We start from the raw sequence: 15,662 nt of genomic DNA on the forward strand, positions 1-15,662 counted from the left end.
GGGATCTTTAGAAAAGGGCAGGAACATTTTACATAGAAAAAAATGGGAATTGTGGGAACAATACATGCAGATGAGGAATGAGGTTTAAAAGAAGGCAGGATTTGAATAAGCTATGTAATGTTTGACTGATAGTGACGATACATTATTAGTGATGTATAATGTTTGCAACTAAAATTATGTCAGTATGGTTTTGATGTGTAATGCTTGCAACTACAGTTGTCAATATAGTTTGTTTTCATTTATATAAATGAGTGATTGTCTACATCATATGTGATAATTTAATAAAGATGTTTTTTGTGTATTAAAAAAAAAAACATTCTTCCACTACATACAAAAATTCATCTCTTTCGAATCTGCAGACAAATAAACTCAGTACACGGCAAGCAGCTTCTACGTACACAAGTCCCTTTAATTCCATTGAAAAACTTGGTAAAACGCTTTAAAAAATAACACCAAATAAAAGCTAAATGGCTGAGTGCTTTCGTCTCTTAATTCGACATCTTCGGAACTGCTAGCCACTAACACAGTAAGCTTAAAATAGGCTTTCTGCAGACAACATATCTCCTGGTAATTGAAATTCTCTTCAGTGACAGAACATTGTCTATTCCAGATGGAACCACCTTTGGCTGTAGTAACCACCGATACATCCCTTTAGGGTGGAGCATTTCGAAGGAAAGAATGAACTACTTGTTCACACACAGAAATCAATCTTCATATCAATATCTTGGAGATGAGGGCAGTCCTCCTGTCATTGCAGGCTTTCCAACATGTCCTCCCCAAGGGTGTGATGTCCATACAGTCAGACAACATGTCAGCAGTCTGGTACATCAACAAACAGGGAGGAACATGCTCCTATCCCCTGTGTTGAGAGACCCTGAAAGTGTGAGAGTGGGCAGTGTCTTCTCATATTTTGGATAGTAGTGCATGTACCAGGGATACCTAGTGTACTAGAGGACTAATTGAGCAGAACTGTCTTAATGCCTCATGAGTGTTCTCTCAATCCAACAGTGACGGCCATGACTTTCTGTTGCTGGGACCAACCTTGCTGCAGTTTCCCTGCATCCTACCTGAACAACAAATGCAGCAGTTAAACTGCCTTGATCCCTCCACAGAGATGGTCACAGAGGGGTGTTGTAGTCTACAATTGGCCCCCAGGTCTCCTCTATGCCTTTCCCTCAATGCCTTTAATAAATTCATACAGAAGGCAAGAATGTGCAAGGCCAGAGTGATTCTCATTGCTCCCCTCTGGCCCCAACAGATGTGGTTTCCCTTCCTGTGGACTCTGCTAGTAAATACAGCATGGTTGTTAGGTCGTTATACCAACCTATTAACACACCAGTCTAGACTACCTTCTCTGGACTGGAGATCCATGAAATTAACCACTTTGTTCCTCCATTTCTAACCTTAGCCAGAGATGCCAGGCTTCCAACTTCGGTTGTTCAGATCATGTCAGCTTCTCAAAAACAATCCACTAAGATCTTCCATAGCAAATGGAAGAGATTTTCCATTTGGGGTATGTGAAAGCGTTAGACATCTTATCTGCTTCTGTTCCTTCCATAGTATAATTTTAGATGGAACTTTTCCACAGTGGCTCTAATTATTCCACTATCAAAGTGCAAATGGCCACTATCTCAGGTTTCTACATAGGGCAGAATGACAACTCTATAGCTTCCTTAAGAATCTTTAAAGCCTTTTTTAAGGGAACTTTTCTAATACAACCAGCTGTCTGAGATCCAGTACCCCCTGGGATATTATCACGCTACAGGCATCAACTCAACCCCCCCTTTGAAGTATAATTTCAGTTGACTTGAAGTTTCTGTCTTGGAAGACAATTTGTCTGGTAGCTGTCATGTCAGCCAGATGGATTTCAGAGATGCAAACACTTTACTACATGCCTTCCGATCTGGTATTTCATAAAAACAATTTTCTTGAACTAATGCAGCCTTCCTTCCTAAAGTAGCATCCGAGACTAATATGCATCAGTCAGTAAAGCTACCAGTCTTTTTCCCAGATTCTTAAACAAAGGTGCATGCATTTGGCATATGCTGGACATTCATTGTCAACTTAGGTTCCATCTTCATAGGACTAAGCAGTTCAGTAAGTCTGATCAGCTGTTTGTTGCCCTTCTCTAAACTTAAATTAGGCAAAGAAGTTGCTAAGGTTACTCTTTACAGATGGTTATCAGACTGCTTTTCCTTTATTCACATTAAAAAGTGCTTGTCTCTTCAATCTAAACCTAAGGTTCATTTTACATGGGCAGTGGCCACATCAACAGCCTTTACTAGAAGACTACCTGTTGCTGATACTTGTGTTGCAGCAACTTGGTCAACAATTTATACTTGCATGTCACTAAAAACTGGATGTACAATCTAGATCATGCTCTTCCTTTGATTCCAGCTTTCCCAGGAATGACCTTCCTTGATACCACCCAGCTATAATAGCATGGGATTTTGTCCTATGGTTGAATAGGATGAAAGCAGACAACACTGGATACTGAAGTATTCTGCTTACCATAATGATAGATCCTTGTTGTCTGATTTTCACCCTGTTCAACATCCCTCCTGCCCCTTCCAAATTGACACAAATGGGCTTCTGGTGACTAGCTTCCTGCACACCCTGTCTGTCAGCAGTCCTATATGACTGTCATCCAATCTTTCCTTTTACTTGTATGCTAGACTTAATCTTGAACCTAATTCCTATGGTTTAATTTACTGAAGCAAACTCGATCTGAGATACTAAGGTGGAGTGAAGGGAATTATGGATAGGGGAGGAGTCAGAGCCCTGGAAACTGGAAACTTCAGAGTCTGAGCTGAGGTCAGAACTTGTCAGATTTAACAACCCGTGGTTGAACTGGACGGAAATCAGAAAATCTGGATCTATTGTTATGGTAAGTACATAACTTTAGTTTTTCTCATCAGAAACTCAAGGGCATGATTTGAATTGAAGGAATGCTCCAGAAATTTACGTGTAGTTGTGGTGCCTGGCTGTTCTGTCTTATGCAAGTTTAATATTAATTGCAATTGTGATATTCTTGGAGGTCTGCAGTTATAGTTCTTATGTAACTGCTCCCACTGTTTGTTGACAATGATCAAAATCTTATGATGTTGCTGTTTTAAAAAATACAAGTACTATTTTTTTTTCTTTTATCTTTTTTGGTGTAGTGCTTACATGTTAGAAAATATAACTAAAACATATGTATATTTCTGTCTGTATTTTCACAAGGGGTTTACCAGACAGTAAGAGTAGATTGCTGCGATTTATCCAAGAGGTGCATGAACATTATCGGCATCAGAGGCCTCTACACACACCTGTTGTTGTTCATTGCAGGTAAGACTTTTTTCTCTTTGTTCTTTTTTTTCCTTGGTGTCTTATTCATGTTATTGTTCTGTAGGGATGTTTAGGAACTAGGGCTGTAGCAAGTTAACATTATTTCATTTCTGCAAGAATTTTGAGAAATGTGGTCAAATTATAAGCCAACATTAACCGCACAAGTCCTGCACTGATTTGAATGCTGAAGTTGTAGTGATGTGCTTTGTTTTCTGATAAGTCATGATACTAACTTTCTGCCTATTGCAATAGGATTCTAAACTGTACATTTTGCACTTAGGAAAGTATATTCAAATCTCAGTACAAGCACCCATACATACAGGCTTCATCCATTTGCTGTTTCTCAGTGATCTCACCAAAGCAATTTAAAGGAACTTGAAAGTACACTTAATTCACTTCAACAGCTTGTCTCTGTGATCTGAGGGATAAAACCCTGCTTGTAACTTAGAAGGTCTGAGTGTGTGTTGTGGCTTGGGTGCTGAATGAGTGAGGTATGGGAAGGTGGGAGTGAGCAGCCAATGACAGTGTGCCCATCCTGCAAAAGGGTTTATGGCAAGCAGGCATCTGATGTGCAGCACTGGGTTGGGGACATGCTTGGCATCATCAAGTTACTGCTGATAACCTCTATGGCACATGTACAGAAGTTAGTATTGACAGCTGGGAGGTTGTGAAGGTCTGTGCTTTGAGGAAGGTATCCATGTCAGCTGTCAGGGATAGGTTTAGGCTATCCAGAAATATTTGAACCCCTTCTTGAAGAATGATGCAAGGCTTTGGGAGTGAAGACATTGAACAGATGTCCATCACATTGATTACTTACTGATATATGAGTTGTATCCTGCCAAGGATGTAACTGCATGCCAGCTTTCAAAGCTTCAAGGCACCTTCTATATGCCCAAACCATTAGGCAGCTTGAGTTGAGCTGCCTAAAAACACAGGTTTGAGCACCAAGCCTCACAGGTTTGAGCACCAAGCCTTCAAAAACTTTCTTGCCTTTGATGAGAGCACTCCTTTGCAGGCTTTCAGGGATCAACGGTTGGCTTATGATGATCCTTTGCTGGACAGATAGTTACCTTTGGGGAAAAACCTTCCACATAAAAAGTATTGTTTAAATGTACTTTCTTACTTAGAAAAGTTATTGTTAATGTAAGAGTTTGTGTTTTAATGAAGTGTCATGAAACTCAGCTGTACTTTTAAATGGGAATGCACTTTTTTCCTGTCAGTTTAAAAGCTTAGTTGAAAACCTTTTTTTTCTCTTAAGAATTTATTTTACTATTAAATTGTATTTACTATGAAAAAAATACTATTAGCAACTTCATTTTTTTTTTCAGTTTATGCTGCTTGTTTTCCCGGGGAAAGAGGCACCATTGTGCTGGAACTACCATCCCTTCTTCCAACCACAAAAATAAAAACTTAAGTAGACAGCATTTGCTACCACAGCAGGCTAGCAGTTTGCCTCAGCCATAGGTGGGTGACTGCTGTGGCAAAAGCTGGTTCCTCAGGCCACTCATATTTTAGCCAGGATCCCTCTGGTATAACACCTACAGCTACTGTGGACCAGGTGTTAGCCACATCCTCTGCAGCTGTCGGGGTTCCCTCAGTTGGCAAGGGATAGCCACTCTTGTTGGTCCTGGGAGAGGGAGCAGAAAAGTCAAAGGCTTCTCTGTTTATTCAGAGTATTGTGCCCATCCCTGGGGAAACTGCTACTGCTGTTAACACTGTTGGCCCCATTTTTCTTATCAGAAAGAAACAAGAAATTAAACATATATGTACTCCTCCTCAAATTTCCCTATACAGCAGTAGCTTACTAGATTTAGCTTAAGGTTAAATTCAGGCTGTTCAGTGTGCATCCATCTTGGAAACTTATCAGTTTAACTTCCGCTCTCCCTGTGTGAAAATAGAAACTGCCAGGAGCACCGTCACTTTTGGTAAATTAATTTACTGGCTAGTAAGTACACTGTTGGGATGCCAGCAAAGAATTAACTTAGAGATCCTAAAATCAAACAGAAAAAGTGAAGAAGGAACACTGACTCGGAAAAATACTGCAGGTGTTCATCAAAAAGCAGTTCAAACTCCAGCTTTGGTGCAGTCTAGAGGAAAAAAATAAGTCAAATGTGTTCAGAGCTGATTAAAAAAAAAAACACCAAAGGAGTGAGTATATCAACTCAAAGGCTAGAAAAACATGGAAGAAGCTTTAAACATGTTCAGATAAGCTGATAAAAGCTGCAAAAATCAGAAGTTAAAATGAAGAAAAGACTGGGTATGAGAATGCTCAAGAAGAGAGATTTAAAAAATGGTAGAATTAGAGGACATAGAGAAACCTCAGATTTAATGCTGTACCTCAAAAAATAGGAGAAACAGATTGTTATTAATTTTATGAAGATACCAATAAGCAACTAGACTGGTATTCAGTGGCAGGATCTGTTAATTGAAAGGACTCATCGTGTGTATGCTCCAAACCTGGCCATGAGAAAAGAGTCAAGACCTGTATTAGTAAAGATGCAGTTGTCCCAGCAGAGAGAGTTGATCCTGAAAGAATTGTGGCAAAAGGACAAAATATTAAAAGGTGGAGACAGTAGATTGTTTATGGGAAATGATGCTTTCACTATACACAAGGCAGAAGAGTAACAGATGTATTCCAGCAATCGGGGAATGTTGAGAGGCAGATGTGAGATTCAAGCTGCTTTATAAAGCTGTCTTCAGAATATTTTTTCCTGGAGGATCAAAGTCATGTTTAGATGCAGATGAGGCTAAGGGGGAAATACAAAAGTATGTCCAACAAGTGGTGATACATCATATAGGAGAGGACTTTGCTTCTCATTCTTCTGATGGTGAGGCTCATAGAGAGACTTTGCCAGTAAAATGTTTTCCAGTGTTACAAAGTAAAATGCTTGAGAGAATGAAAAAAGCATATGATTTGAGTAGAGGAATTTAGGAGCACCTTAAATTTGAACCGGGGTCTAGGGTTCGGAGATGGAGATGAAGAAGAGGAAGACCAGCAACACTGAAATTAGTGAATAAATGTGAGACTATAAAGCAATCAGTCACATTTGTGAAATATGGTTTTACAAGAAAAAGTGACAGAAAGATTGGATTTTTGTTAACTTTGTTTGGGGACTGACAGGCATATGCCCCTAATGTTTAGAAGGACACTAAAAGGTAAAAAGGGAGAAAGATAGAAAAACTTTTAAGTAAAATAATTTTTGTTCTTAACAGTATTTGTATTCAATATTGTATGATATAAATTGCATATGATGTAGTAAACTCTTTTCAGTGATTGTTGTATGTGATAAACAGGTGCTTGTTTTTCTTTCTTTTTTAATTTTAAGAAATGTACATTACAGTGTAAAAAGAGAAAAAAGGCTGTACAAAAGCATGTTTAAGTCGATAGATTGTAATCTTTGGCTGTTGGGGTGGGTGATGTCATTTAAAAGTGCACTGATTATAGAATTTAAATATTTTATTTTACTTTTGCATAGATAAATATCTGGATTAATGCCCTTGGCTTAATCTAATGACACTTAAAAATGAGAAACCACAAAGTAATAGTTTTCTTTAAGCAAATAAATGTTCAGTGACAGTTAAATCAGGAGCTGTAGGGAGCTCAGCTTTTGATCTTAAGTTTCCATGGAAACAAGCTGACTAAAGATGAAGACAATACAGTGAGAGGTCTGGGCATCGTTTACTGAGAGAAATGCAAAATTAAAACCTACAAGGGCGAGCAATTTAGCAAAAAAATAAACTTTGAAATTATTGGAAGTGAATAAGAGTGAGCAGCTTTTCTGGTGACCAAATACTTTACTGCATATACTAAAACCTTGTATAATTTAGTTTTATTTAAAGATGGCCAGTTCACATTTTCTTAGGGCTAAGAGTTAACATTTTCTAAAAACTTACAAGTTGTTATTCACATCTGGAAGAGTGACAAAGGTAAGATAAGAACATACACCAATTAGTGTAATTAGGAGCACAGGGTGTAATAGGCATCCTAGCGTGGATAACCTTAATTTTAGGTTAGGTTTTGCCTTTGTGCGTAGCTGTATATTTGGGACATTTGTTCAGGTTAGGAGGGTTACATTTTATTATTTGAAGTTGCACATAGTTTTGTACATTTGTTTTAGGTTAATACGTTATGAGGCTGTTCTGGGAGTATTTTTTTAGGGTTTTCATTAACACAAAATTCAAATAGTGATGACAAGAAACAACTGTATAAAAGATCAACATGCCCTACATCGGTGGGTGCATGTAACATAAAAGATGGAAATAGACATTTAAAAAGCTGTCATTTATAATAGGTGAGAATAACTTCTTATAATGACGACACTAAACATACTTTGGAACATGACTGGCCTCACAGGTATAGACAAAAATGAGGAAGTATTGAGTTATACTAAGAAAGTCATAGCACAATTAACAGTGCTACAGGAGACACCTTGGAAAGAAATGAGCATATGAATTTGATAAAGGATTTCAAGAGGGATATTTCGCGTAATATCAAGGGCAAAGGAAAAGGGGAGTACTTGTACTAATTGCTAGAAGAGTTCTAATAGTGATAGAAGAGGGAAAAAGATAGTAGTGGTAGATTTGTGGTAGTAAGGGGCTACTGGCAAGGGAGGAGGATTATGCTGGCATGTTTTTATTTTCCACCTAACTGCTTTTATAGAGCTTAAAAAATTTGTGGAAGAAATAATCGCTTTCAGCAGGGACTATTACGTACAGGTGGGAACTGGAACTTGATATTCAACAGTCAGGATGTGTCTCGGGACCTAGAAGGGAAATATAACAAAGGAGGGTAGATTTCTGAAAACATTTATGAAAATACTTGGTGTAGAAGATGTGAATTTAGTAGTAGGAATTCTGAGAGAACTTACATATTATTCCCAGGGGTACAATAATTGGGCTAGACTAAATGGAAGTTGTATTTCACAGGAACGTGCATTTAATTAATAGTTTTGACACATGTCCAGTAACTATTTCAGATTATACCATGACCCCCCCATTAATATTCCAAAACGTGCACGCTGATTGGCCAGCGTGCACATTGTAAATCGACTTATACTAATGGAAAAAGGTCCGATCGCCCGGACTTTTTCCATTAGTATAAGTCTCTCTTAAAACTTATAGTTTTCTATATGTAGATTTGCAAAATACAGTCATTAAATAAATAAATAAATAAATACTTAAGACATCAAAACTTTTTGTAACATCTTACTCTGTGTAACTATTAATACATTATTTGATATGTTATCTATTGAAAGCCCTCAATTTTAATATACTGGAAATAGATATAGAATCAACTACATGAGTTCATGGTTTTATTATAAAATTTATTGTATTTTTGGTAATTGTGTTGTATACTGTATTTTATTTATTTTATTGGCATGCATATTTTATGCAACTCGAGTTTTTAATTGATGTAATGAGATTTATAATTGAATCATTTATTAATTGGTCAATTACGTATATAGCATATAACTAATGTTAGTGTGTTTTATTTTGTCTGATGAAGGCTGAGCTTTTACAGCCGAAAGCACTTACCAACTGTATGTGTTATTAAATTAGAAAACAAACTCATTATTTGCGTTGCCGTCTTTGCCATAGTGCTTCAGATTTTTTATCAGTTTGTTTCTGTTTTTCGTGGTATATATAAAAGTAATTATTTCTTTTCTTAAATAATGTCATAGTATAATAGCAATAACCCACTTCTGGGTGTGGGTAATGCGGGATTTACCCACGGTTGTCTTTGTTTGGTCCCTCGGGACCAAACCACACCAACCATGTGTAATTCCCGCATTACCCACACCCAGGCGTGGGTTATTGCTGTATTATGCACCAATAGCAGCTAAGATGCAGGGTAATGAAGTACAAGTGAGATACTGGCACTTCCCCCACCTACATGTTGAAAAGAGAGGAATTTAAGGAATGGGTAGTGGAAATTATTTGAGAGTTATTACGGAAGAATTTCTTCAGAAGTTATAGCTAGTGAGTGAGATAAAATAAAAGTGGAGTTTAAAAATAGGGTAGAAGTAAATGAAAAAGGGAGATGGTCAAGAAGTAACAAGAATTATTTAGAGAGGATGACAAAGGTTAAATTATTGCAGAATAATGGGGATCAGATAGAGCAAGAAGTGCAAACTCAGAGTGCTAAAGAGAAAATAAGGGAATATCTGGATAATATGCATGAGTTTAGAAGGATTTCTGTTTAGCAACGGTTTTTGATAGCAACTCCAGAGTACAAAAAATTTTAGCACAATAACTTAGGCAACAGAAGGTAGAAAGGGTTGTTCCTAAACACAAACACTAGGGAGTCTGTAACAAGAAAAATAAACAGATATCCCATAGAGTTATTAGAGATATTTTGGAAATTTTATGGAAATTTGTATAAAGCAGAGGAATGTGGAAAACAAGAAGAAGCACAAATGGAAGTATTTATGGAAGACTTGGGTATGCCAAGGTTAGAAACAGATGAGACTCAACAGTTAGCAGTTAAGGTAGGAAGAGATGAGATAAAAAACATTGATGTATAATCAATCTTCAAGAAAGTCTCCAGGAATAGATCTTATTCTTGTGGAAGTTTGGAAGCTGTGAGGGAAAAAAGTGATAAAGATCTGGAAGGATTTGTTTAAATATTTTAAAAAGAGGGGAAGGACCAGCATTCTGGAAGAAAGCTGTGATGGCTCTAAAACCTAAAGACTGTAAAGACGCATCGGACCCAGCTTCATACAAGCCCATTTCAGTGTTAAATCATAATTGTAAAGTGTTTGTTTTAATGCTAAAAGAATATCAATGGTAGTGCCAAAATTGATAAATATGGAGAAATGTGGTTTTGTGGAGGTGAGGCAAACATTTGACAACATTAACAGAACAATGATGTTTATCCCAATGGAAGCAGAGTGTAAGAAAATACCTCAGGGGATGGTGGGTCTTGATGCAGAGAAAGCATTCGCCCGAGTACACTAGAATTTTATGAGTAGGGCAATGGAAGTATTTGCATTCCATGATACAGTAATAAGTTTAATTAGGAGGGTGTATGAGGGATCAGAAGCAAACATTAAAGTAGGAGTGTTCCTCTCCGATAAGTTATATTTGAACAGAGGAACCAGGCAGGGGTGTCCTCTTTCCCTTTTGTCTTTTGTGTTATATTTAGAGCCATTGGCAAAGAAAATAAGGGACTCAAAAATTCAAGAATATAATTGGTATGGTAATCAAGAAAAGTTGGCTTTATTTTCATAGGATATTATGTTGTACCTGATAAAACCAGAAAGGGCCACATCTCAGTGTTGTGGAATACTGAAACAGTTTCAAGTCTTTTGGGGTATAAAATTAATGACCACAAAACAAATGCTATAGCTGTAAACAGGTCTATGTTTAACTGTCGAGCAACATTTCCATCAAACGGCTAAACCATAACCATCAAATGTTCATTCAGTGAACATTCATTTTATCACCAGAGAAAGTAGCTAGTTAGCCAACAGTTCCCCTTCTCACAAAAAACAGCTTTTCAAACCTAGCCAGGTGGGTGACTTCACCCCCCATACCCCCCTAACTATATATATATACCAACTCCAAAACCACACTACAGTGGGGAAAAGGACAGATGGGGAAGTGTTGGCCATCTAGTTACTTTCCCATTCCCTGAAATGAACATTCATTGAATAAATCTGTTGTTCTTTCATATTTCCAATTTTTATTGACATAAGAGGTAATGATACATATCTGTGTATACTGACACTATACCAACTGTTATCATGCTTATTAACAAGCCTTCTCTGAACGCTGATGTTATAACTCACTATACAACCATGCAACCATTTTAGTAATTACCTCTGACTAGGTTTTACATTTATAATGTACGGGCCCCTTTAAATACGTAACACTGTTTTACCTGTTTAAAGATTGTAGTGTTGTTCACATGATTATCCTAACCAAACTGGGATGCTGTTAGCATCCTACAGGACTGCATTATATCTTATAAATTGAATCTGTATGCTTAAATAGGTTCATAGGTAGGTACTAGGCTATTGGCCCCACGGCCTTTATAAGCTTAGCCAAAAAGGTAACCTGGCTTTCGCCACCCAAGATAATTATTTTCCTGTGCCCCTGTCGAGCACAGCCACAGAAGTGATCCTCGGGGTGAATTTCCCATCTCCCATCCAATCATCAAGATTTTTATTGAGGAGTGCTAATGAGGAGCTTTGTTTGATATAGATAGGTAGTTTGTTCCAGAGTATGGGAAGTCTCTGGGACAGGAATCTATGCCTCCAACATGTTCTGTTTATTGTGGTGACAAGGTTTAGGTCCCTAGAGCGTGTAGCTCGGAGGGATTGGGATTTCTTTAAGTGGAGCATGTCCAACAGCTCTGGGTTTGACATAGCTTTGTATGTTAGCAGAGATCGCCTCTGAGTAGGCGATATGCGATAGAGTAAAGCTGGAGTTTTTTTAGATGGTCTGCGTAGGGCATCTCTTGCAGGCCGGTAATCCTCTTTGTGAGGTATTTCTGCAACCTTTCTAGTTGCTGTAGATGTCTTGTGAGGTACATACCAAAAGGGGCGTTGTACTATAATGGGTTTAAAGAGTGACGAGTAGAGGGAAACAATGACCTCTTTTTTTCCTGGATGAGAAACCTTTTGTGATGAGGTGTGCTACGTGGAAGGCTTTCCTCACTACTGTGGCGATGTGATTATCAAAGGAGAGACTACTGTCCACCTGTGTCCCAAGGTCTCTTATCACACTTTTGGTGTTAAGTAGACTACCACCTATGTGGTAGTTCATGGTACAGAGTTTTTACCAAAAGGGATGACAATGCACTTTTTGACATTGAGCTTGAGGCCATGGCTTTGACACCAGGCATCTGTCTCAGTGAGGCCCTTTTGTAGGATGCCCACATCATTACGAGTTTCGATTATGGCTTCTAGTTTGCAGTCATCTGCGAACTTCATTATCCAAAGACCTGCTGTGTTAGCCTGTACTTCTGAGAAGTAGATAGCAAACGGGAGAGAACCCATGACTGAACCCTGTGGTACTCCACTTGTCACTGGTCTGAAGTTGGACTTGGAGTCTGCTACTTTCACAGTGTGGGTTCTGTCAGTGAGCCATTTGGTAACCCATCTTGTGACATAGGGATTTATACCTAGTTTAGTGAGTTTATCTATAATTTCAGAGTGGGGGTTGGTGTCAAAAGCCTTGACAAGATCTAGAAGGCTGTGTGAACCACCTTAGCCTCATCTACGGCTTTGGTGACTGCTTCAAAGAAGTCTATCTGGTTTAGGAGACATAATCTGCCTTTTACAAACCCGAACTAGGTGGGGTCTAGAGTTTGGAGATTACCAATGTCATTGTTTATAAGTTCCATGATGATACGATCCACAGCCTTGCAGACCAAGCTCGTCAGGCTAATGGGGCGGTAGTTCCCAGAGTCCATGGTGGCTCCCCCTTTGTGGAGTGGGATAACTGTTGCTGTGCGCCATTCAGTGGGCGAAAAGCCTGAGGTGAGGCTATGACTGTACATGGTACTTAGATGGGGTGCCAGTTCGTTCTGTAGTTCATGTAGAACGCAGCCTAGGATATTGTCAGGTCTCATGGATGCTATGTTCTTGGCTTTGGAGAGAGTAGTTTTTACTTGTGCAGCCGTGATTACAGGAACTTTGTATTCTTCCGGTATAGAGATGAACTCTTTTAGGGGTGAGGGGGGGGGGTAAAGTTAGCACTGAACCTATCTGCCAGGATGTTGGCAATATCAGTTGGTTCTGTATATTTAGTGCCATTGTGCTGTAACTTAGAGCAGATCTGAGTGTTGCCATTGAGATTCTTCACATAGCTATAGAATGCTTTGTGGCTGTCTTTAGAATCAGTGGCGATTTTTTGTTTTCTTAACTAGCTTTGGAAGATTTTATGAGGGATCTCAGCTTTTTACTAAGGCTGACCAGGGAGTTCCTCCACTCATGGGATTTTACTCTTTTTCGCAATAGTTTTTCTTCTGTTGTAGAGAATTCACTTTATTTTTCTGCAAGATTTTTCTCTTTGATTGCTCCTTTACGTAATACTGACAGCATTTCCATAAGTTTAATGTATTGTGCCATAGCTGCCATAAGAATTACATAAAGTGTTAAGTTTCCTGATTGTATCTTTATGCATGTCTTCCTATTTTACTGCAAGTCTTGGTTATTCCTTTTACTTAAATATTGCTAGAGTTTACATAAGTATAATGTATTATGCCTAGCTGCCACACTAGATGCTTAATGTAAGTGAGGAGAGGTTTTTTTTGTTTAAATAGTACTTTACTAGAGTAGGTATCAGCAAACATATTCATTCCGTATGTTTTCTTTACAGTACAAATTCTAGCAACTATCCCTGAAAATATCCAGTATTCCAGCTGTAAATTCTTTTAATTGCGCTCTGCGAACTCATTCATGCAACCAGGAACTAAAAAGTGATGGAAGAAAGAAACTTGTAGCATCAAAAAATCAATATAGGTCGCAGTCAGGACTCTGATTATTTAACTAGCTTGTTATTAGGGTATTTGGAGAGCACACCACCAGGGACAATATTCAAGCAGCATCTGTTTTATCTATCCCCCCTCCCCCAACATCTGATAAACTCTGTGTGTATTTTTTCCCTTTAGTTGTTGGGTAAAACAGTAAGAAAAATTACCTATAGCTGTATTTTTTCTCCCTTTATTTGTTGTTGGGCAAAATAGTAAGCTTTATTACCTAGAGCTGTCGATGTTCTTCATGTTTCATTATTGCAGTCATCACATTTGGGTTATCTGCTTGCAGAAGCCCTCAGACAGCCTAATTAATAAAGTATTGAGTCCTGCAACGGTTGCTGTCTCATCTTCCATGACGTCAGGTAGTCATGAGTATAAAGCATGCAGCCGACGCCATTACATCAGTCTTTCTTGCCGTGCGGTGCCCAAAGCAGAAGCAGTTCGCAAGTGCCAGTCCGACTCCTGAAATTTTTGTTTTCGAGTTTCAGAACCGAAGTCTTCAACTAAAGCTAAATATCCCGTTGGAGAAACTTTTTCTTGCTCTAAACCGATGTCAGTAAAAGTCAATAATTATATTTCTTGTGGAAAGCAAATACCTCATAAACATTTTCATTCATACTGTATTCCTTGCCTACGCCCTGACCACGACGTACCTCGCTGTCAGTTTTATGCCTTAGTTAAACAACGAACTATTCGTCTGTATATTTACGCTTCTAAATATTTTGGTACTCAGTTCAATTACCCAGATATGGCTTTGGTAAGCCACCCGACTACCGACATTCTGAAAAAATGCAAAGATAAAGACAGAGGCCGCCTAGGTCCAAAGCTGCCAACGACACTTCTCCTAAGCTAGTCGCCAGTTCACCGGTACTCAGTGAGGCGCTTTCGCAGCCCCTGATACCCGCTACTTCAGATTTGCAGGCCTCTACTGAGACCCATTCGGAGTTCGGTATGCCGCAAGATGTTTCAACTGTGGAACCTGCGGATATCTCTACCTCGGATGGGTCCGGAGCCACTGTGCAGGCACTGGCTTCTGAGGGTGTATTCAGGCCTACTGACTTACATATTAAACAGACGCCATCTTCTTCTTCAAGGCCTAAAACTCGATCCACGACTGGAAAATCGACACCCAGACCACATGGTCAGGCCTCTATGCCTAAAACAAATGATAAGAATGGCTGAAGACCTTATTACTTTAATCAGGGGAAGCCAACCTTCCTCCTCTAAGAGACCTAGGACTGAATTTGCTTATGATTTTTCTGATCAGGATTCTGAAATTTCTGTTTCCTCTGCTGACCAGGATTTACCCTTATCTACCTATGAGGATTCTGATGCAGAGGACTCTATTCCCTCTGCTTCCCCTCCAGAGGATTTCTCTTTTGATGAAACCTTGCATACTCTTGGGGAGCATTTTCACTGGGAAAGCAAGGATTACTCTGATTCTAAAAAGAGGCTCAGGGATTTCTTTCTACTGCCCCAACTTAGGCCTTTAGCTATCCTCCCTGTACTGGACATTGTTGATGATGCCTTTTCGGAATCTAGCTTGGCCCCTGACTCCTTACCTCCTGTTCCCAGAAAACCAGATGTATATTACAGGGTTCCTGACTCTCACAAGTTCCTCTTTAAAAATCCTACTGCGGATCTTGAGACCATTTCACAGGGACCCAAGGGCATTAAGGCTACTACTGCCAAAACCCCTACCCCCTCTGATAGAGATTCCAGGGCCCTGGATAGATGGGGGTAAGAAGGTATACACTTCTGCTACTTTGGCCATTAGGGCCTTAAACTGCCAGTTTCATATGTTAAAGTATCAGCAGCATATTATTGGACTGTTTAAACAGAAAATTATGTT

General features: G+C 38.9%; 1 protein-coding gene across 1 annotated transcript in view; it reads left to right on the forward strand.

Moving 5' to 3' along the window:
• Window positions 1–15,662, forward strand: part of PTPN23 (protein tyrosine phosphatase non-receptor type 23) — a 1,983,393-nt gene that overhangs the window by 1,834,380 nt on the left and 133,351 nt on the right. Inside the window, exon 22 of the mRNA XM_044066015.1 lies at window positions 3,223–3,327. Coding sequence (XP_043921950.1) covers window positions 3,223–3,327 — 105 coding nt within the window. The remainder of the gene's footprint in view (window positions 1–3,222; window positions 3,328–15,662) is intronic.

The sequence above is a fragment of the Protopterus annectens genome, chromosome 3.part0 (assembly GCF_019279795.1).
Source record: "Protopterus annectens isolate FY-2018-M chromosome 3.part0, PAN1.0, whole genome shotgun sequence".
Taxonomy (NCBI): domain Eukaryota; kingdom Metazoa; phylum Chordata; order Ceratodontiformes; family Protopteridae; genus Protopterus; species Protopterus annectens.